This window comes from Schizosaccharomyces pombe (genome assembly GCF_000002945.2).
Source record: "Schizosaccharomyces pombe strain 972h- genome assembly, chromosome: II".
In the NCBI taxonomy this organism is placed as follows: Eukaryota; Fungi; Ascomycota; class Schizosaccharomycetes; order Schizosaccharomycetales; family Schizosaccharomycetaceae; genus Schizosaccharomyces; species Schizosaccharomyces pombe.
The window spans coordinates 2,273,253-2,294,150 of record NC_003423.3 but is presented as its reverse complement, the minus strand read 5'-3'; the positions used below and the strand labels follow the sequence as shown (position 1 = coordinate 2,294,150).

General features: G+C 37.1%; 10 protein-coding genes and 10 long non-coding RNA genes across 20 annotated transcripts; 11 read left to right on the top strand and 9 right to left on the bottom strand.

The window, feature by feature from the left end:
* Positions 1-4: 4 nt before the first annotated feature.
* On the top strand, positions 5-913 carry snd301 (pho88 family protein). The gene is made up of 3 exons (NM_001021852.4): positions 5-64; positions 112-274; positions 376-913. Exons 1-3 carry the CDS (start codon positions 26-28, stop codon positions 756-758), a joined length of 585 nt encoding a protein of 194 aa, NP_595944.2. The 5' UTR covers positions 5-25; the 3' UTR covers positions 759-913.
* SPOM_SPNCRNA.5581 lies at positions 338-702 on the bottom strand. Its single transcript, NR_194934.1, has one exon. It is a non-coding gene; the product is annotated as a non-coding RNA (long non-coding RNA).
* cyp7 (cyclophilin family peptidyl-prolyl cis-trans isomerase Cyp7) lies at positions 899-2,613 on the bottom strand. The gene is made up of 4 exons (NM_001356251.2): positions 2,568-2,613; positions 2,499-2,527; positions 2,352-2,456; positions 899-2,261 (listed from the first exon to the last, which is right to left on the bottom strand). The coding sequence occupies exons 1-4, from the start codon at positions 2,571-2,573 to the stop codon at positions 1,010-1,012; spliced, it is 1,392 nt and encodes a 463-aa protein (NP_001342715.1). The 5' UTR covers positions 2,574-2,613; the 3' UTR covers positions 899-1,009.
* Positions 985-2,597, top strand: SPOM_SPNCRNA.5580. Its single transcript, NR_194933.1, has one exon. It is a non-coding gene; the product is annotated as a lncRNA, antisense cyp7, readthrough snd301 (long non-coding RNA).
* A 197-nt stretch (positions 2,614-2,810) lies between the features above and the next one.
* Positions 2,811-3,556, top strand: gem8. Its single transcript, NM_001021850.3, has one exon. It carries the CDS (start codon positions 2,848-2,850, stop codon positions 3,346-3,348), a length of 501 nt encoding a protein of 166 aa, NP_595942.1. The 5' UTR covers positions 2,811-2,847; the 3' UTR covers positions 3,349-3,556.
* A 149-nt stretch (positions 3,557-3,705) lies between these two features.
* Positions 3,706-7,199, bottom strand: ppa2 (serine/threonine protein phosphatase PP2A catalytic subunit Ppa2). The gene is made up of 2 exons (NM_001021848.3): positions 6,994-7,199; positions 3,706-6,701 (listed from the first exon to the last, which is right to left on the bottom strand). The coding sequence occupies exons 1-2, from the start codon at positions 7,132-7,134 to the stop codon at positions 5,874-5,876; spliced, it is 969 nt and encodes a 322-aa protein (NP_595940.1). The 5' UTR covers positions 7,135-7,199; the 3' UTR covers positions 3,706-5,873.
* Positions 4,038-5,269, top strand: rip1 (Rieske iron-sulfur protein, ubiquinol-cytochrome-c reductase complex subunit 5, Rip1). Its single transcript, NM_001021849.3, has one exon. It carries the CDS (start codon positions 4,093-4,095, stop codon positions 4,777-4,779), a length of 687 nt encoding a protein of 228 aa, NP_595941.1. The 5' UTR covers positions 4,038-4,092; the 3' UTR covers positions 4,780-5,269.
* SPOM_SPNCRNA.5579 lies at positions 6,833-7,149 on the top strand. Its single transcript, NR_194932.1, has one exon. It is a non-coding gene; the product is annotated as a non-coding RNA (long non-coding RNA).
* Positions 7,200-7,336: 137 nt separating the features above from the next.
* On the top strand, positions 7,337-8,550 carry SPOM_SPNCRNA.5578. The gene has a single exon (NR_194931.1). It is a non-coding gene; the product is annotated as a non-coding RNA (long non-coding RNA).
* Positions 7,719-9,787, bottom strand: SPOM_SPBC16H5.08C (ATP-binding cassette sub-family F protein). The gene is made up of 2 exons (NM_001021847.3): positions 9,739-9,787; positions 7,719-9,626 (listed from the first exon to the last, which is right to left on the bottom strand). Exons 1-2 carry the CDS (start codon positions 9,772-9,774, stop codon positions 7,806-7,808), a joined length of 1,857 nt encoding a protein of 618 aa, NP_595939.1. The 5' UTR covers positions 9,775-9,787; the 3' UTR covers positions 7,719-7,805.
* A 220-nt stretch (positions 9,788-10,007) lies between these two features.
* On the top strand, positions 10,008-11,873 carry SPOM_SPNCRNA.5577. The gene has a single exon (NR_194930.1). It is a non-coding gene; the product is annotated as a non-coding RNA (long non-coding RNA).
* Positions 10,200-11,733, bottom strand: omh2 (alpha-1,2-mannosyltransferase Omh2). The gene is made up of 4 exons (NM_001021846.3): positions 10,788-11,733; positions 10,643-10,741; positions 10,436-10,589; positions 10,200-10,391 (listed from the first exon to the last, which is right to left on the bottom strand). The coding sequence occupies exons 1-4, from the start codon at positions 11,583-11,585 to the stop codon at positions 10,324-10,326; spliced, it is 1,119 nt and encodes a 372-aa protein (NP_595938.1). The 5' UTR covers positions 11,586-11,733; the 3' UTR covers positions 10,200-10,323.
* A 38-nt stretch (positions 11,874-11,911) lies between the features above and the next one.
* Positions 11,912-14,446, bottom strand: prp43 (ATP-dependent RNA helicase Prp43). The gene has a single exon (NM_001021845.3). The coding sequence runs from the start codon at positions 14,386-14,388 to the stop codon at positions 12,181-12,183; it is 2,208 nt and encodes a 735-aa protein (NP_595937.1). The 5' UTR covers positions 14,389-14,446; the 3' UTR covers positions 11,912-12,180.
* On the top strand, positions 14,227-14,508 carry SPOM_SPNCRNA.5576. Its single transcript, NR_194929.1, has one exon. It is a non-coding gene; the product is annotated as a non-coding RNA (long non-coding RNA).
* Positions 14,509-14,526: 18 nt separating this feature from the next.
* Positions 14,527-16,896, bottom strand: skb1 (protein arginine N-methyltransferase Skb1). The gene is made up of 3 exons (NM_001021844.3): positions 16,687-16,896; positions 15,139-16,637; positions 14,527-15,092 (listed from the first exon to the last, which is right to left on the bottom strand). The coding sequence occupies exons 1-3, from the start codon at positions 16,874-16,876 to the stop codon at positions 14,904-14,906; spliced, it is 1,878 nt and encodes a 625-aa protein (NP_595936.2). The 5' UTR covers positions 16,877-16,896; the 3' UTR covers positions 14,527-14,903.
* Positions 14,610-17,053, top strand: SPOM_SPNCRNA.5575. The gene has a single exon (NR_194928.1). It is a non-coding gene; the product is annotated as a non-coding RNA (long non-coding RNA).
* A 102-nt stretch (positions 17,054-17,155) lies between these two features.
* On the bottom strand, positions 17,156-20,124 carry SPOM_SPBC16H5.12C (uncharacterized protein). Its single transcript, NM_001021843.3, has 4 exons — positions 20,067-20,124; positions 19,850-20,012; positions 19,430-19,541; positions 17,156-19,370 (listed from the first exon to the last, which is right to left on the bottom strand). The coding sequence occupies exons 1-4, from the start codon at positions 20,076-20,078 to the stop codon at positions 17,444-17,446; spliced, it is 2,214 nt and encodes a 737-aa protein (NP_595935.2). The 5' UTR covers positions 20,079-20,124; the 3' UTR covers positions 17,156-17,443.
* Positions 17,488-19,961, top strand: SPOM_SPNCRNA.5574. Its single transcript, NR_194927.1, has one exon. It is a non-coding gene; the product is annotated as a non-coding RNA (long non-coding RNA).
* A 266-nt stretch (positions 20,125-20,390) lies between the features above and the next one.
* Positions 20,391-20,785, bottom strand: SPOM_SPNCRNA.5572. The gene has a single exon (NR_194925.1). It is a non-coding gene; the product is annotated as a non-coding RNA (long non-coding RNA).
* On the top strand, positions 20,410-20,705 carry SPOM_SPNCRNA.5573. The gene has a single exon (NR_194926.1). It is a non-coding gene; the product is annotated as a non-coding RNA (long non-coding RNA).
* Positions 20,786-20,898: the final 113 nt, after the last annotated feature.

Genomic DNA, 20,898 nt, shown 5'->3' with positions numbered 1-20,898 from the left:
GTTCAACGTCTACACTTCGTACAAAATGGTTTCAAGATGGGAGAAATTGAAGAATAATCCTCAAGTAAGATTTTGAAAAAACATTTGGCTGGGCAGGTGTTAACATGATAGACTAAATCAATCGGTATCTCTATCTTCTTGATGATGATCACCAGGGTAATTGATTTCTCAAGACCCTCATTACTTTGGCCTTTGAGGATTCTATACGCTACAGTGAATATAGTTCAAATAGGAATTTTCCTCTACACGAAGATTATTATCGAAAAGAAAAACGGTACGTTGGTTTGGAAGATTGGTTGTTTCGTCTTTCTTAATAAAATGGGTAGATAAACGAATTCAATCTACCATGGTTCATCTATTCTCTAACAATTCTAGATTTAACTGTTTTAAAATATGTTGAACCCGCTACTCCCATGTCTGGACGTGAACATTCAAAATTTGTCGCTACCACCGTGCGTGATTACGATTTGAGCAAACTCTTGACATCTTTTAAACAAATGCTCGTGACAATTGCTACCACTTTGTTCATGCATTTATATATGGGCTACGCTCCTCCTCTTCTCTTACAGTCTGTATCTGCTGCTAGAGGTCTGTTTGATAACAGTGAAGTGCAGATTCACGTTCAAAATAAGCCTGCTATTGATGAGTTGAGACGTCCTTTCAAATCATCTGGTGGCCTTCTTGGTAGTTTTGGTCAAGTTTTGACTGATAAAAAAAGTGTGGATGAAGCTGAATTAACCAAACTCAAGCCCACTTAAAAAATGTGTTGTTAAGTTGTCAGGAATTTTTAATAATTTCTCTTCTTCCACAACACACCTCGTGTTTAAAAATTATAGTGATACGAGTTTTTTTTCGTTGTGATAAATACAATTGTTTACTTTGCAAGTCACTAATTGACCATTCCCATACTTTGCTTAAAATGTAATTATTATTAGAATTTACAAACGAAATATGTGAAATATTAATTTATACTTAAAAGAAGCATAGGTTTTTTTTTCTTTGTAAAACATTAAATTATATCGCGTTTCATTAAAAGCTTCTTAGGCCTAGCACTTGGAACATCTTTAAGCTCTTCTGCTCGTTGTATTCGAAGTTCTTCCGTTCTTCTTGTTGGATCATTTTCAGCCACCAATCGATGCGCAAACCAGTTGCTGTTCGTTTCTGTTATATTTTTTTCGCCAAGCCTATCAAAACATGAAAAGCAACCAGGAACATTGTGTAAGCTGCAAGGTGTGTCTTCTATTTTGCTACCATATTGACTATCCATGACATCTTCATCTTCTGCATTTCGAATCTTGCTTTGAAATGATGAAAGTGCTCGAAGGGTCGACTCTTCGTCATTCTCCAAGTTTTTTCGCTTCCCTAAGACAACTTTTTTGGATTTTTTATACTTTTCAAGTTCCTCAGTCAAGATGTTCCGTTTTTTAGGACGTACAACCACGGGTTTCGAGTTTGAAGAGCCACCACTTTTTTCTAAGTCACGAAGTTCAGACTTCAAACGGGAAATTTCTTCTTGTACCTTGGACTTAGAGGAAGAATTTAACTTTGTATCTAAAGTGTCTACTTGCCTAGCATATTCATCGGAAGAGACTTTAGCAGAGGTCAATCCAGTTTGGGCAGACGAGTAAGTACTGTGAATTGAGGATGAAGATGAAATCAAATCTTTACTTAACTCAGTCGTAGTATCAGATGATCTGGATACTGGCGTTTTCTGCCTGAGCGGCTTTTTTACAATAGGCATATCGACTTCATCGCCAAAACTGAGAACTGCTTTATTTCGTCGTCCGGATTTCAATAATTTGTTTCTTTCTTTCTGTTTTTCCTGGTGGGCTAGCTCATTGGCAATTTTCTCTCTTTCTTCTTTAGTTGAACGAGGTTTTATGTCAGTAAAATAATTGTCAATTACCTCTGTTGAAATTATTTTTGGGGGAAAAACAGGTCGTTGGTTGGCATCTAACTCTAACTCAGATATCCTTACTACATTGTAAATGGTATCCCCTACAACACGTCCAAATAGAGTTTGCTTGCCATTCCATTCAGGTGTTGGACCTAAGGTGATAAAAAATTGAGAGTTGTTTCCCTCATTTTCAGTACATGCCATTCCCACTAATCCTCTTCTTATAAACCGTAACCTAGGATGTGTTTCTACAGCAAAAGGTTCACCATATATAGATTCACCACCCATTCCAGTGCCAGTAGGATCTCCACCCTGTATCAAAAACTCTGGTACAACTCTATGAACAATGGTTCCATCGTAATAACTGTATTTAATTAGTATATTTGTAAACCCGAAGCAGTTTAATGTTGCAACATTTGGGACTACAACGTTGCTCATCAACGATTTAACTTACCCTTCCAAGCATAACTGTATAAAGTTTCTACAGGCCTTCGGCACTTCTTTGCACCAAAGTTCTATCTGGATATCGCCGCGAGTAGTTTTAAGGATGACAGTCCCCCTATAATGTTAGTAAAAGTAACTGGAAATCTGAAAAACATACGTTGCCAAAGGCTCCAAGTTGGTCAAAGTCTGAGAGATTAGTCGAAGGGAGCAAGAAAAATATACTTACGGCCATTCCATAAAGTACATCAAATATTAAGGATCGCTAAATTCTTAAAGAAACTACTCATCTTGTAAGTTTGCGTTGTTAGTATAATCCTAACGTATTACCTTGTTTTGCTTTAATTGGGTTATCAAATTCACTACGATACAGTATTTTAATTTGGGTGATTCATTAAATGTTCTAGCGTAGCTTTGCTCGTTCATCAAATTGATTTCATCGCAACTTGTTACAACTAGCAAAGTAATCCTTACTGAATCCAATATTGTGTAAAACCACGGAACTTTTAATGAGTTCTGAAATTACAGAAGGAGACTTACAGAAATTCCATGATGAGCATTTTAATGCAAAAGCAGTAAACCTATGGAATGTTGCTTTCGCGCAAAACGATCGTGGGGGAAATTCAGAAAGTGCAAACGTTGAGTATACACAAAGTGTAGAGCGCTATCCTGATGGGACTATACGAACGTTAACAGATGAGCAAATTCTTTGGTTCCGTGAATCGGAAAAAAGGGAGTTAATGTGGAAAAAGGAGAAGGAGCAATTGTTAAAAGAAAAAGAATTAAGACAAAAAGCACTGGACAAGGAGAGAATGGTTTCTTCCAAACCAGAAACCAACCCAAAAACACCAATCTCATTAAAAGAATTGAAAGATATCGAAATATATCAAAACCAGTTCCATTACTCGGCTTATGAAATTTTAGAGGAAGAAAAAATACTTGATAATATTTTTCGCAAGTTTACTGCATTACCTATCAAATATTGGCCGGCAACACCAATACGAGGATAGAACGTTTTATGAATTGATGATGTTCAATAGAGTAGAAAAATTTCCTGCATATTAATGAAGGATACGCTTAATATTCAATAAATGTCACCAATCTTCATGAATACATTATACATAAGTATATTGCATTTCTTCTACATTGAACTATGATTAATGATATATACCAATTCCTTAAAATAATTAAGGCTAGTGAAAGAATACGATAATTTTCAATCTAATACTGTTGTATTGTTTTATGCAGGTGCTGTACCTTGTAAAGTGATGAATGATACTACTGTAAACATCTAAATATTGGATAATATTATAATCTCCAAATAGTTTATAGCTGGACGGAAGAACGTAAATCCAGCTATGTTCTTATACGGAACCTAGTAAAATAGACTGGAAAATTATATCTGATAAAACAAAATGATCTCTAGCGTACCATAATATTGGAATTTGAAAGATATAGGATTTTCGATTCGTGATGATATATGTACTGCACAGTCTAGCACTATACTGTACTGATCGTTAAAAGTAGCTGTAAAATTATGTTAATTTTTTATTGTGTACTTCGTTATTTTTCGGAGAACTTCGGATATGTAGTTTCATCAATCGGTGAATTCGGTAAATACAACTAACCTTCTTAGCAAATCACAGCACCCACAAACGCCGCCATTTTTAAACCAGAGGCAGCTTGACGTTTCTTCCCCAACCGCTACCCACCGAATATTTCAACAACCTGTTTCTCTTTAAAACGTTGTAAAAATGCTGGCCAAGCAATTTATTTCTAAGTCGTTAGCATCTTCGTTAAGACGGTTGCTTCCCGTTTCAAGCACTGCTTCGTCGTTGAAGGGCTCAATGATGACCATCCCAAAATTTACCTCTATTCGTACATATACTGACTCTCCGGAAATGCCAGACTTTTCGGAGTATCAAACAAAGAGCACTGGTGATCGTTCTCGTGTTATATCTTATGCCATGGTAGGCACAATGGGTGCTCTTACAGCCGCTGGAGCTCAAGCTACTGTTCATGATTTCTTGGCGAGTTGGTCTGCATCTGCTGATGTGTTGGCTATGTCGAAGGCCGAGGTTGATTTGTCGAAAATTCCAGAGGGAAAGAACCTTGTCGTCAAATGGCAGGGTAAGCCTGTTTTTATCCGTCATCGTACTCCTGAAGAAATCCAAGAAGCCAATTCTGTAGATATTAGCACTCTTAGGGATCCTCAAGCGGACTCTGACCGTGTTCAAAAACCCGAGTGGCTTGTTATGATTGGTGTCTGTACTCATCTTGGTTGTGTACCCATTGGCGAAGCTGGTGACTATGGCGGATGGTTCTGCCCTTGTCACGGTTCTCATTATGATATCTCTGGTCGTATTCGCCGTGGTCCTGCACCTCTTAACTTGGCGATTCCTGCTTATACGTTTGAAGGAAGCAAAATTATCATCGGATAAAATTTATTTCGCTCAAAAACTTTTGTCCTAGCTGATTTCCTCCCTCCTTTTTCTCCCCTCTCTTTTACTTCTTCTTTAGCCTGTTGGGGATCAAGTCATATGCTGTCTTACTTGCTTCTTATTTTTATTTGTCCAATGCACTTTCTCATAGCCTTTGTTGGTCCATTTGGCTTATACAGCAGTCAAGATGGCAATTGCAGACTTCCTTTTTCTTGTTATAGTCATTTACTGATACAAACCCCCTTCTCATTCTCAATTAATGCAACCTTGAATCTCTTATTCCAAGACGTAAATCAATAATTTTGTATGTGACGCCTGATTCATGCAAGTCAGATGGTTCTTATTTTATCGTAGTCTAATGTAACTTTACTTTCCCTTTGGTGGTAGTTTCTTAAACCGCTAAAAATATATATAATCCTTGAGTACTCTTCTTGCCTTCAAGGTTTGTGAAATGCAAAAGTATCCCCTTATACTTGAATAAAAAAGTTGTACAATTCAAATATGTAGTTATTGTAGGTTTATCTGACAAGTATCAATAATAAATAAATATCTAGACAAATAAACCATTTTTTTTCTTTAAAAGTTCTTTATAGACAAACTTCTACAAATATGGAATCATGAAGCTGGCTTAAAAAGTTTGGTCATAAAGCTTTAGGATGTTTAATTCATTACAGCACATGACTGCTTAAGCATGCCTAATTCTAACTCATAATATTGTCTCAAAACAATACCATCCAACTATGCAGCAGTCGTTAATCGCTATCACGACATATTAAATAGCAGATATTTCTCGAAGAAATAAGTCCACAACCAAAAATCCTAGTGTGCTTATCAAAATTAACAAGAATATTTCACGTACGTATAAGACACGGTTGCAATGGCTTGAAGTGGAATACATATAAGGATTTTAAGATTTCCTTGCAAAAAAGGTACTTGACAAGTCCTGGAAATGAAAAGACAGTCTGAAGATTCGTATGCGGAGGATGTACAAAGTAGTCTTTTTAATCTTGAGTATTAACTCAAAAATCAGAAAGGTGGATAAATTTTTTGAAACAATCACAATCGATTGATCACTCATTAGAGAATTGAAACTTTTAAAGGAAGTAGTCTGGTGTCCTTCGAGCTATTACCGGTTCGCCTTCTCGTGGGGCAGGATCGAATTGTAAAAAGACTTGATTCATCGTATCATCAACTTCCAAAATAGCTGCTTGATTACCACAGCGATAACAATAATTTGGGGCAGAAAAAATTGTAACTACGTCTCCATCATGTGCCCAATTAAATCCTTCCATAACTAGCTGATGGGCTCGTGCCGTTAAACTTAATCCATTTGCGTGATTAAATGTCTCAGAAATGTCTTGTCCGAAGGTGTATCCGGCACCACGAGGAGAAATTCCCCAACCACATCTATCATCAGGGTCTGACCAAAGCAAATCACACATCGGACCTTCATGGGGAACTTCTTGTACACGATCCAAAGTCCGTACATGGTCTAATGAATCAATGCTCGGGGAAAGACCTCCATGTAGGCAGAAAATACGGTCTTCAATTAAAGCAGTTAAAGGGAAATAGTCAAATAAATTTGTGAAATGTTTCCAAACATTAGCGGATCCATATTTACGCAAACATTCATCATAAAATCCGTAAACTTGAGTGATTTGTCTAGATTCATGATTTCCTCGAAGAATCGTAATTCGGTTAGGGTAGCGTAACTTCATTGCAACAAGCAAACTTACAGTTTCGACGCTGTGATAACCTCTGTCAACATAGTCACCCATAAAAAGATAGTTCATATCAGGCACATCACCTCCAATTTTAAATAATTCCATCAGATCATGAAACTGTCCATGAATATCACCGCAAACAGTAACTGGATTTCGGACAGGTTGGACATTATTTTCCTGACATAAAACCTCACGAGCCTAGAAAAAATGGTTAGCAAAAACTGCGAAAACACGAAAAATGCTGGTATAGATGAGAGTCTCCGACGTAATTTTTAACCACCATATATTTATAGGATGAGATTTCTAGAAACCCGACATTAATGTAATATTAATCTTTTTAGAAATCAAACCGAAATAAGCTGGATAGTTCAAACTCAAACATATCAAACTGAACAATCTCAAGAAATCAAGAGAAAATGAGAACTTGCAAAGTTGGGATATATCCAACCAAGCCTGATACACATATATACTCTCCTTAGTGTTCACTTACCTTATCGCATAACATTTCAACGTCAGCTTCGCTCAGAGGCTCGCATTTTTTCAACTGTTCGATCCATCTGTCAACGTCTCCTAGAGTAGCGTCATTCGCCTCCGGAGCAAGCTTACTATCATTTGCTGGATCTATAGACATTAATTATGGAATTTTGTATATAGTAAAAAGCAAGTTATAAGTCTTTCTAACCGTGTGTTGCTTTTGGTAAGTTGAGACCGTTACAGAGGTGACAGGCTACTCTTGCGTATCATCAGCTTGCTAACAAGCTATGGCAAATCGACTTTATGTGTAAACAGCATAGCGATCTGGTATACAATTAATAATATAGAATATTTGCATTTCTTATTTATTGATTACTAACCTGGATTTTTCTCAACAGTTTGCGCTTACTATGTGAATTCACGAGATTGCTGTGTAGCGTTTTCTAAGGTACTAGAGAAATTACGAGCTCACTGGCATTTTTTAATAGAATGGGTTATTATTAGTCTTTTCGAGAAGAAGCGTACATAGTTTTCAAAACCGATGCTGTATAAAGTTTCACGCATAAATGCTGAGAAGTACAGTTTACCTATAGTCGGTGGAAAAAGATAATTCCACTCTAAATCGGACTTAACGACAATTCTTGAACAGTACACAGAGATGAAATTTTGGCTTAATAGCTTCACTCAATGATAGAGCTTGACAATTACAACGATGAGACCAAAAGCAATACGCTTCTTAAACACTTTCAAATAAGTAATAAACATTTTATATTAATCCCACTACTCAAAATGTATCACATATTCCCTAACCAAAAATCTATAAATTAACTAAATCAAATGCTTAACTTTGGCAGTAGTATCACGAGATTGAACTTCTTTGGCCATCGACTTCTTATATTCCTCAATGGAGCAGTCCAATTTCACAACCTTCTTGTCTTTAACTTCCCACAACTCTTTAGAAACTTGACCAATTAGACGGAAATCGTGAGAAACCAAAACAACACCACCAGTCCATACGTTAATGGCTTTGGCTAGGGCATCAATAGAGGTAATATCCAAGTGATTCGTAGGTTCATCAAGTAAAAGAATGTGGGGTTGTTCCAAAGCGAGTGCTGCAAACACAACACGGCTTTTCAAGCCATCAGATAAAGTACGGATTTCACTGGTTTGGTGAAGACCAGACAAACCGAATTTGCCCAAAACGCTGCGCCATTGCTGAAGTTCTCTCTCGGGAAATTTAGGCTTGTAAGTATCCATGATGTATTCAAGTGGAGACTTGTCATAGGGAAGCTGATCGGCACTGTGCTGAGAGTATTTAGCCATCTTCAATCCACTGTAACGAGAGACATTGCCTTCAATGGGAATCAAAAGCCCAGTGATTAAGTTCAACAATGTAGACTTTCCGGTACCATTTTTACCCACAATGGCGACACGGGAGTCCATATCGATACCAAAGGACAAGTCACGGTACAAAGCGTGATCAAGATTACCATCATAAGAGAAAGCAACGTCGTTAAAAGCAATGATAGGTGGTGGTAATTTGCGAACTTCATCAAATTCAAAGCTGAATTGACGAGGAGGTTCGGGCTTCTCAACTAAACCGGCAGCCTCCATTTTATCGATAATCTTTTGTTTCGACTTGGCTTGGCGTACCAAGTTTGCATAGGTACCAGCACTAGCAATAAACTTTTTAATATGAGCAATTTCCTCTTGCTGTTTTAAGTAAGCCTTCATCTGATTGGTTTCATTTTCTTCCTTAGTACGCATATAAATGTCGAAATTACCACCATAGTAGACAAGCTGCTTTTTAGAAGTTAAATCAATAATATTGGTACAGACGTTGTTGAGGAAATCTTGAGAGTGGGAAGTGACAACAAGAATTTTGTCGTATTTCGCTAAGTAATTCTCCAACCAAACAACGGCTTCTAAGTCCAAATGGTTGGTAGGTTCGTCCAAAAGAAGCAAAGAGGGTTTGATGAAAAGAGCACGAGAAAGTGCAACACGCATACGCCAACCACCAGACATGTCCTTTGTGGGTTTGGCCATCATTTCCTGGGTAAATCCCAAACCATGCAAAATCATAGCTGCTTTTGCCTCAAAGGTGCTAGGATCCATATCATCCAACTCTTCATACTTGGATTCTAATAGAACATCATCAACATCATCGGCAGTTGATAACTCTTCAATTTCGGCTTCCAATTTTTGAACCTTGTCTTTTGCTGACTGAATAATATAGTCGACAGCATTAACATCAGAGGGTTCAGCCTCTGCGTTCAACAAGTAGCTATCAATGTGTTCTGGATATTCCACATCACGAGCAGCCACGGATTCCAAGAATGTACTTTTACCGGAACCGTTATCACCCAAAAGACCATAGCGTTGACCATGGTTGAGTTCGATAGTGGCATTCTCTATCAACAGACGTCCGTGAAAAGAAAGGGTGTAACTGTCAATTTTAATATCGCGACTCATTGGTTGACTAGTTAAGACACCAGAAGCACTTCTTTCAAAAATAGGGTCGCTAGTAGAAAGTTCCGACAAATCTTTTGTGACTCCATCGACTTCTTTATCTTTTCCATTTTTAGTTCCATTCTTTTTAGAGGGCTTAACGCTCTCGCCTTTAGCAGCTAAGCGCTCAGCTTTTTTAGCCTAAACATTTGTTAGCGATTGAGCTTAAAAATTTTAAAAGCAATCGAAAAAAATTAGAAATAAGCTATTTATTTGACTTTTTTCTCTACAGCATTCATTAATAGGAACTTACCTCTCTTTTCAGTTTGGACGCTGATTTGGACGACATGTTGGCTAAGTACAGAATAATTTTGTCGAAAAAAAATTGACATTAGGAACTCCTGTGACGTTTTCAGATAAATTTACAGCAAATACAATAAATAAATATAGCGTAAAAAATTTTAATTGCTTAAAAAAAATACGGACCTTTTAATGGGCATGTTAAACCATTTTATGAGACTTATAACAATATAGTTGTTACACTATTTTGACAAAGAAAGTGTGTGCATTAATAAATAATTATAGAATAGTAGTGCTGGTAAGGGATTTAAATAAATTGTTAAATAAGAGAAAATTTTGTTTAACTAATTATTGTTCAGAGTTATGAATCCAAAACAAAAACAAATATTCTGTTGATTTACGCATGTCGACTTGCTTACGATAACAGTGCAATGAAGTAAACACTTTGAGAAGAATTCCTTGTAGTAATAAATTAAAACACAATAAAATACATTTAATATCTTACTCAGGGTTATCCTGACCTCGTTGCATAATGACATTTCCAATACACAAATTGTTAGCCTAAAAAGTTCTGTTCATTTTGATTGCAACAAAAGCATTATAATTCATCGTAGTCTTCGTTAGTTAGGTTAATGAACCTAGCTATGCAAGAAGAGTTGGACGATACTAATAAATTGTCAGCAAATGTGCAGTATATTAATTATACTTACAATCAATCTCTTCCGGTTTACAGAAGCAACGTCCCTTTCTAGGGCAATGAAGAAGAGGAGCATGAGAATATCCTATTTCGTCAAAGTAATGCAGTTTGTTTCTATCGAGAAATAAACTTAATGCTATAGAATGTACTGGAGCATCACCCCATCTCTAAAAATTGTTTTAGCAATGTTGCAAATTCTTCCGTTGACGTTTGGTCATACCTCATAAAAAAAGCCACCCTTTTTATCTAAAAAATCAAAATATTTTCTGTAAGAATCACTTCTGAAAAAATCGAGATCCGCTATTTCAAAGTTTGACCACTTGCAATAGTTAGTAAATAGAAATATTGTTACTCGCTTCACTTACAAAATGGCAGTGGCTAAATTTTTTTCCATTATCATCTGAAATCCATTCCCATAAATTGTTTTTCGCCAGTGTTTCAGGATATTTCTCAATAAATTCCAAGGTACTATTCCATAATGATGGTACTGTTTGTCCGATCTCAAATAACGTTATGACAAATCCATAGGTTTTATTCAGTAATCTCAGTTGTCGGAAAGGATCTTTGTTCACTTCACATAAAAGCTTAGTTGAAGGTTCAACTCTCCAATAATATTTATAAGGATCAAGTAAAGGATGTCTCCAAAAAAATCCAGAGAAATATCGACACATTTGACGATATGATTTCATGCCTCCATAAAGTACGCCTTCCCTTGATAGGCGATTCCAATTGGAATGTGCAATATCCATATCTATCCATTTTGGAATATCCCATTCACTACTGTTCACGACACCAAAATATGTTGGACCACTAGTTAGACGAGACATGACCACTTCAAAAGTTCGAGTAAATGGTTCATCATTTAGAAAAACCCAAGGATAGTTGTGCTTCGAATTAAACCGATTTTCATATATATTTATTGTTTCAATTAAATCGTAAAGGTCCGCATTCCGTGCTAAAGTTACGAACGTAGCATTCTCCAATTCCTTCGATTTCAAATTTCCATCTAATAAACGATCATTGTAATAGTTTAAACGCTCCTCTAGTTTATACACATTTAAAGTATTCACCAATGCTTTTGGTATTGAAGGAAAGAGGATGTATGTAATGAAAAGTATCACGAATCCCAAAAGTACTCTAATCAGCAATCTTGATATCCGCATTTTTTTTTGATAAATACCGACTAACCCAAATAATCTACAAAAATTTTAGTTTTTCAATGCTAGTATTTAGCTTCCATTATAACTGCAAGACAAAATGAATATCAATTATTTTACCTTCGGTTATTCACTTTGCTCTAGTGAAGTCAGTAATCACATTATAGGTGTCAGGAGAGGCCTATACCGTAGGTCAGAAAAACTAATACACTCATATTTTTGGCATAAAGCTGCACGACTTTTTAAAAAGTTTTTTAAAAAACATGTTAATAATTATTTCGGAGGAAAAGCCTTTAGATTATAAATAAAACTGCTAACTTAAAATTACCGCGGTTACCAATACACATTATTCATTGCATATGAAAAGTAGTTTCAACTGTAGAAATATTTTATTAATTTTAGTTCTGGTTTAGCCCCATGCAGTAATATACACTGATATTACCAAGTCTAAATAAATGTAGAGATCAAAATATAAAGGATCGAATTAAAAAATATGTATAAATATCCCAAGTCAACAAAATAATTATCCAAAACACCATTAAAAGTAGACGCTATCCACTTCTTCTAAATATTTGTAATTCACCGAGCAGTAAATTAGATTTTAACGTCGAGCGTTCTTTTTTGATCTAGCAGCCATTTGATATACTTTTTGGAGTGCTGATTTGACTTCTTTATTATTGTCGAAATCATCCAAATCATAGTAATTGGGAGCTAGTTCTATTAACCATTCAGGACGAATAGCTGTGACATTTCGAATAAAACTTTTGGTAGTAAGTACAAATTCATTATAAACCACCCACTCTGGAGTCACTGACAAACCACATGAAGGATGCAGTGAAACCACTTGATTATCTTTCATAGTCACATAGTTTTTACCATTTGCAGACTTTTTGGCAACTTGCATGAAAAATCCACTAACAAGAGCACGGCGGATATTTACATAGTAGTTTTTGTCATCAAAAGGGGTAGATATGAGTTCAACCTCTTGACGTTCCATTGTCCTCCGCAATTGTTTTCTTACATTGTCAGCACTGATTAGCGCTCTATGCGACAAGAAATGATTCCAACACCAGTCAGCAGTCCCTTCACCTGATTTATAAGCATGATAAACGTTCAATAAGGTCAAGTGATCACCATCAGGATGAGTAAATTGTTGTCGCATCTCATCCGCTAATTTCCTTGCAGAGTTAGGTCTGACGAAAACATTAGGAACAGATAAAAGAGCTGTTAAAGATAAAACTTCGTTTGAGCAATAAAACTCTGGACTTCTGATAAGCATTACAGCCAAATTTGGATCAAGTGGGAATTCAGACGCTTTACGACCTAAAGGAGTCAAGTCGCCATTATCGTCCAGACAGTTCAAATAGTTCAGCTCTTCTAAAGCACGCATCATAGTCTCCGGAGCGGGTGGATCCATATAATCAAAATGAACGAGGTCATCAATACCTAGTTTCTTCAATTCTAAGACAGTACTCGAGAGATTGCTGCGTAAAATCTCAGGATACGTTTGCTCAATCAATTCTTTGCGAAAAGCTTCCTCTGTGTAAAGGCGGAAACATTTACCAGGTCGAGTACGTCCAGCACGACCAGCACGCTGTTGTGCACTGGCTTTGCTAATAGGACTTACAAGCAAAGACTCAACTCGGATTCGGGGATTATAAATTTTTTGTTTACTAAAACCAGGATCCACCACATAAACGATACCATCGATAGTTAAGGATGTTTCTGCGATGTTTGTAGATATAACTACTTTACGGCCGTAACCCGATTTTGTATCTTCCGGAGTTGGTTCGAATATACGTTGCTGTTGATTTGGCGGTAAAGAACCATAAAGTGGATACACCTTCAATGGACCAGCGGCTCCTTCACGTACAAGATCATCAGCTTCCAAAGTAATCTTACGGCAAGCATCTTCAATCTCTTCTTCACCTGTAAGGAACACTAAGATATCACCGGGGCCCTCTTCAACATGAATTTGAAGCACTGTACGAAGCGCGGCTTCTAAATAATCGCGCTCAGGTTCTTGGGTATAATAAATTTCAACAGGGTAAGTTCTACCTGGAACAGCTAAAAGGGGAGCATCAAAAAAGTATTTTTGAAACTTTTTAGCATCCAAAGTTGCAGACATGACAATAATCTTAAGGTCGGGTCTACGTGTAGCCAAACGCTTCATTAGACCCATCAAAATATCAGTTGCCAAGGTACGCTCATGTGCTTCATCAAGAATAATACAAGAATAACGAGAGAGCATATGGTCTGTCATGGCTTCACGCAAAAGCATACCATCTGTCATATATTTTAACAGAGTGTTAGGTCCACTACAGTCTTCAAAACGAATGTTGTAACCAACTTCCTCGCCCAAGTCAACGTCCATTTCGTCAGCGACACGTTTTGCAACGGACATAGCTGCAACACGACGTGGTTGAGTACATGCAATTTGTGTATTTGTTAAATGAGGCAATTCATCATAAAGAACAAACTGAGGAATTTGTGTTGTTTTACCAGAACCAGTTTCACCAACGAAAACAATAATTTGATTCTCGTGATAAATTTTGAGAAATTCTTCTCTTTGCTGGTATACAGGAAGCTCTCTTCGAGTTTCCAAAATCTTAAAATAATTTTGACTAAAAGGTTTATCATTAAAAAAATTGTTTGGTCCTTCTTCAGCCTTAGCTGCTTGTGCAACAGTCGTAGCACGTCGCGTCAACCCTTTCGAAGAAACAACTTCCTCAGAATCATCACCATTGTTTAAGTGTGCCAAATACGGGTTCTTTGACTCTTGCCTTAGTTTCTTCTGAGCTGGTTCCATAGTCGAAAATCGCCCTTATATAAACCCTTCCCACAATTCTGTAAATGGCGAAGAACACAGTGCATACTCCGTACTACAAGCAGTTAAAGAATTTTCCAACAAACCATCTATCTTAACATTCGTTATATAAAATTGAGTGGCATAACGCAATGCGTTGTTAATTTTCAAGTTCGGACTAATATAATACATTAATGAAAATTAATTAACTAGTATAGTAAGCAAATGACAGGGTATTTCAGTTGAATGAATTTGCCTGTTAATTAATTGTGTAAAAAGGAATGTTTAAGAACAATAGTTAAAATTCTGGCAAATCGTTTAAGACAATAAGTATAGGAGCATTACTCCTTCTTTCTCAGCAAAATCTTGATTGTAACAGCTATCCTAAAACTAATCGACTTTTGTTAAATTCAGATTTAACTAAATCCAAAAAATTTTTATAATCAAAACTCCAAAAAAATGGTTTGAAGACCCGTTTTAAACCATAAACAATAATGTAAAAGAAGGACTATTAATTTTTAATACATATTACACGAGAACGCTTTTCCGGAAATGTTGTGGACCTCCGTAGAAGACAACTTGATTTGACTTCCATTCCGCAACACCAGATAGGCATTGGCACACCACTCAAACCAAACCCGCATACCGTCCGTCAATCGCCACATGTGAAATTCCAATTGGCTGTTTTCTGGGACGTACATGGGTTTCTAGGAAATATTAGTATACAGTGCAACGTAAAATATAGTAACTTACCTTAATGGGCATATAAATAGGGAACCATGAAAACATGTCAGGAGACTTCGCTTCCATAGTTGCTGGCATAATTGAAAGAGAAATATCCTTATATAATGTAGCTTCAAAATATCCTGCAAAACCGTGAAGGATTCCAGGACTAGAGGCCTGAAAACGAACACTAGCAAAACGTTTGTTATGCAAGTTTTTAGTATAAACCTCACTATCTTTGTTTGGGTGATGGAAGGACCAAAGGGACTGAAAACGGAACTCATCATCTGCAGCCAAAAAGTCAAATGAGTTCATTAAAACCACGTACTGTCTTTCAAAAGCATTTGGGTCATTCATATTACGAGCTTCAGACCATAGCTTAGGAGACATAATAGGAGTAACATAGGAGATGTAAGAAGATGGAATGCATATCCCAGTTTCTTCATCAAGCACATGTTGTACACCATCTAGACACTCCGGACTAAGTTCATTGTCTCCCATACTACCCAAAAGTTCACTAACAAGGATGTCAATTTTATAATCAGGATTCCATGTTCTCATATCTCCAAATACTAGAGTAACTTTGCCAGCCCAATCCTGGCGGTTTCTCATCAATAGCATGGAAAAAGCGTTAGGATTTTTCTCAAGGGCGATCATATCAACCGTTCTAGATGAAGAAATTGCCGCACGTAAAGCACAGTCGACTAATGGACCTCTTCCCGCACCCACAACGGCAATTCGCGTGACAGAAGATTCGTCTCTATCCATCAACGCAGAAAAAATTGCTTGCTCATACTGGGCGTACTTAACGGGATCTCGCTCAAATATTTCATAAGTAATGTTTTCCAAATTGTAGCTCAATGGTTGAAGAGGAACTTGCAGATAGTCTTTATAAGAATCCGCGAGATCTTCTACAAGTGGAGCTGGAGGCTGTGAATCAAAGAGGTGCTTCATATATATGCTGTAGTCGGGGGAATCACCTATTTTCTCGGGTGCGTCATTATCCCAAAGTAAAATTCGAGGATTGAGACGTAGATATAAAGCATAAATAGCCCTCAACTTACGACCAAGTACTGGATAGCCGTTGGGATTAGGAACGAAAGCCATACATGACATAGTAATCATCTCTATCGGTTCCGCGTACCATCGATTTACTAGCTCGATTGGGGGTGAACAAGCGGGAGGTAGCTCTAAGGCCACCTTCAATCTAGGGTGATAACCACATGCTGAGCGAATTGTGTCCCACATTTTCCATGTCTCAAAATAGTCTTCATGACCACTTTCGATTGCCAATTGTACCAAGAATTTTAGATTCATTGTTGAGTTTAAAGCAGAAGATACAGCTCTCGCATAACGCATAACGTTCATTGGTGAAGTTGGACCATTTAGGATGATTGAAGATAACCCACAATAAGAAGCATATGATGCTTCCTTTAATAACACTTCTTCTGATCGATCAGCGATTAGTGTGTCTTCAGAATCTAACTCCAGCCAAGCTGAGGATAAACCGACCACCTTGTGCACATTTTCTATAGTAAAATTGGTTAATATAAATTTTCTTTCAAATTTGAAACATACCCTCAGGGTGATAAGCTACTTCATCGTCGAGGAATTCCTGCAAACGCTCTGACGGAGCTAGAGCTTCAACTCGTAGCTTTAAACCTTCACCACTTAACGGAACTCCAACAAACTCAAAACCCTCTTCCAAAGACAAGGAAATGGTCCCCTCTGAACAAACTATTCCTAGAGTGGGCGTTTTAGAATTCATCGGCGGAACTGGCAATGGGTAAATACTGTACTGTGGAATACGGCCATCCCGCAATAACATACGGTAAGGGTTGGGACCTTGTGTTGCAAAAACAAAAAAAAATTGTTTAGTTGAGTAGCTAGCTTATTGTTTGTGAGTGTTTTAAATTTCAACTTGGTTATTTAATTAATGAATTTGATCTATTAAAACTTACATCTTTTCTAAGAAGAAAAGGCTAATAACTGCTATTCTAGCATAAAGTAATTAATTATTTTTACTATATAGTTTTCTGCGAATCAATCTTGTCAAAAATCACTTTATTATTTCTAAACAAAGTCGATATGAAAGAAAGTAAAGTAAGCACCCTTTTGTCAATGACAACCGAATTCGAAAAAGATATCTTAAAAGAGTCATATCAGTTATTTTGGCTTCGCAGTTATTGAGGTAAATGAGTGCGTCAGATAAATTTCATGAAAACTTCATCATTCATGAGGTAAACTTTTGCATTAACATCAGTAAAAAGGTGAAAAGATGGTATAAAAATCAGTTCTAAAACAGCATTGAAAACAGTGCAAAAAATATTCATCATTAACCATGGGTAGTAGGTTCAGCGCTTTGTTTATTGACACTTCCACCGCTTTGTAATGGACGAGGATGCTGCATTCTGTTCATTCGGCCGCCTCGTCCACGTCCACGATTGGTACGCATTCCAGTTCCATGTCCCTCCATCCGGTTATTTCGATACCATCCTCTATTTTGACGATAGTACGAATCATCACGCATGATATTCACCCGCACACCTTCTGGAACTTTGATGCTTCCAAGGGCCTTTGAAACAGCATTCTGGTTTTCAACAAATACATATGCATAGTTAGTGGGGTTTACGTTTTGAGGAGCTTGGGGACTTTTGTAACGATTGAGTGAAGTACGAATTTGAATATTCGTAATCAGGCTGTCTGTCCCGTCCTTAAAGTAAGAACGGGCTTCCTCTTCAGAATTGCAAGGGGTAATATGAAATCCACAACGTTCATAACGCTGCTCACCACTATATTGACGGAATTCACGATCGTTGCCCTTCTGCATATCAGTTCTTCTACCTTCTTGTGCTTGAGATCTTGTAACATTTGCAGCATTCTCTTGTTCAAGTATGGTAACCTCTGTAGTCGTCTCACCTAGCTCGAGATTTCCAGTACCCTTAGTCACCTCTTCAACGTCAACTTCCTCTTTCCCTCCAATTGCTGGTTGTTCTTCTTCATTAGGACTAGGCTTCTCTGCTACGCCAGAAATGGGTTCTTCCTCGGCAGCAGGTGGTCCCGACTTCTCTTCGATTACTTCATGAGTCTCAGCCGACTCTTCTGTAGTATTCGCTCTTGACATTCCTAGCTCATCAGTATGTTCCTGATCGTACCCTTCAATCTGTTCTTCTTCGGTTGGTGTAGCCGTAGCTTCTCTGTTCTTGGTAAACTGTGCTTGAGATTCCACCAACCTATTGTTAGCGTAATAATAGGTACCGGTATTTTCCGAAGTTGAGCGTGGAATGTGAGATGCATAATTTTCGTTACGACGTGAAGCCATGCGACGATAGCCTAAATTAAAGCCATGAGATTTGCTTTCCACTTGAACATGCCCATTTTCGACGACAAAAACAGTCCATCCAAAGGAAGCATCTAATAAATTGAAGTTCCATAGGTTTTTAAAAGCAGTGCCGGGAAGCATGTTATTCATAGCATATGAGTTAGTTGCATCGGGCATGCGAGAGACTAGGCGAACAACATTGTTTATTAGATGATGTTGTTCAGGGGTAACCATCTTCTCAACCTCAGCCTTAACAGTGTCATACACTTCCATAAACTGTGCACGGGCAGCCGAAAGTTTTTGAAGATAATGTTCAGGACTATGATTTACGCAAAACTCATTGTAGCTAGCTCCATAACGAAAATGAAGACCGGCGGATAAAGTCAGGTCAGCCTGGCAAGCAGTAGCTAATTGAGAAAGAACACCTTCTCTTCCAATGGGATGATGCGTAATAAAAATACGTGCCTCCTCTCTGTCAAGCAGGCTCTTAGCGGTTTCTATTAGTTCACCCATTTGAAGGATTGTAGTCCACATAGTACCCTGGCCACCAGCAATAGTTCCTTTACCGTCTCCATTGTCAAAAAGCTTAAAAGGGACATAAGGACCTCCAAGACCAAGTAAACGGATTTTCATATCTCCAATTTGCAATAGGTAGGAATGAAGTTCGTCCACTATGTTAAGGTTTGGAATAGAATATTCTCCAGAACGAAATTTTTCCAAAACGTGCACATCTTCGCAAGCTCCCCATACTACATATACAGGGACTGAGAATTTCTTCTCTTGTGACAAAAATTGAGGTAATTCTGAAAGCAGGCAATCGGGGTGAGAAGCAATACTATTCTTCAAATCCCCAATTGGATTCGAGGGATAATAATCAAAGTTTTTGGACCTAGGAAGCTTTTTTATGAGAGGCGAGAATTGGACAATGTGACGAAGAGTACTGAAAAAAGGTTAGAACAAAGAAAAATGAAACATAAAAATTTTTGACACAAAACATACCGTTCAGATATGCTAGGAAGTGAGGATCGCTCAAAAAATCCAAAGTCACCAGTGTGGATGACACAGGAGGCATTGGTTTCCTCAACCAGGCTATTTATTAAACTCAGTTCACCTGAAGGGATAGTTATTAGTAAAAACGCGTATTAAAGAGTAGTAATTTTAAGGATAGGAATAGCTAAGGAGAATAAAGTGTATGGACAAAATTCTTTTACGAACCAACGAGGATCTTTAATGACAAAATGAGTAAATTGAGCAATTGCGCTTCAACTCCTGCTAAGCCATTATGGATAAGTTCATGCAAAAGCATACAAATTCGCATCTTCTTATCTTAAAAAGTAAAACGATCGTCGATAATTCCCCCGATGGGGTGCTTTTGAATTCTCGCTGGCAGCTCTAAATCCATAAACAACGCATACTTACCTCGAACATCGGCAATACATAAGATCCTGGATTTATTATCCAATGTGAGTACTTGAGCTGAAACATCCAACGTGGAATTATTCTCGGAATCTGAGTACGTTTTAGAGGATTTATTTTCCAGCGTCCCAGTTGAAGGTTCCGCTTGAATATCACTTTTAGCCGTCTTTTATGTAATTAGTTTAAAATTTTTGCAAAGATTCATTAGATCTATACTTACATCCACGCTCATTATATCGTAAAAATCTAATGAAACGGATAAAACAGTAAATGGTGTTGAGTAAGGGTTTTGTGATGATGCCTCAGTTTCGGCACTGTACTACTTCCTACTACAATAAGAGAATGTTGCTTCGTAATGTTATAACTTAGATCCACCACAAACGAAGTAAAGTAAATTAAATATATAAATACACAAAAAGCAGCAGTTAATAGATAGTTTTTGAAATTTTTAACGTGACAATTGTATTTCTGTAGTATAAAACTCCACAAAAAATAAAAATAAAAATAAAATTTAGTATATATTAATATATATATTTATATATAAATATGAAAAAAAAAGGTGCTTCAATGAAGGATTACAAAATTCTTGAGAAAGCTCGGTAATCGGGACGGCAGAGTTTATTAGGGTATATGTTAAATGTTGCAGCTTTGGAATGGAATTGTTAACTTATTTTACACATACTATGACTTAAGTTTGCCTCGTGTACAGTAGATGATGCTACAGTCTGAAGTATATTTCAATTTCGTTATATCGTTTTTCCAGGTTGAGATTTGAATACTAGTTGCAGTGCGAAATTTACAACATTTGAAGTATGTAAATGTTCTGTTTATTTGGCAAATTGAATAAAATAAGACTGTTAGCAATTTTTTCGGTTTTTTTCTATGTACAACAATACTCTTTTGTGTTATTAAATAATGCTCGTTTACTATAACTTAAACTCGTTTGTACGCTGTATTCTTACTACTAAGTATTGTCAAGATTTGGAAGCAAGGGCATCGCCCCATCAACTAGGTCATATAGTATTCGCGTGCTTCAAGTAGCACAGCAGCAC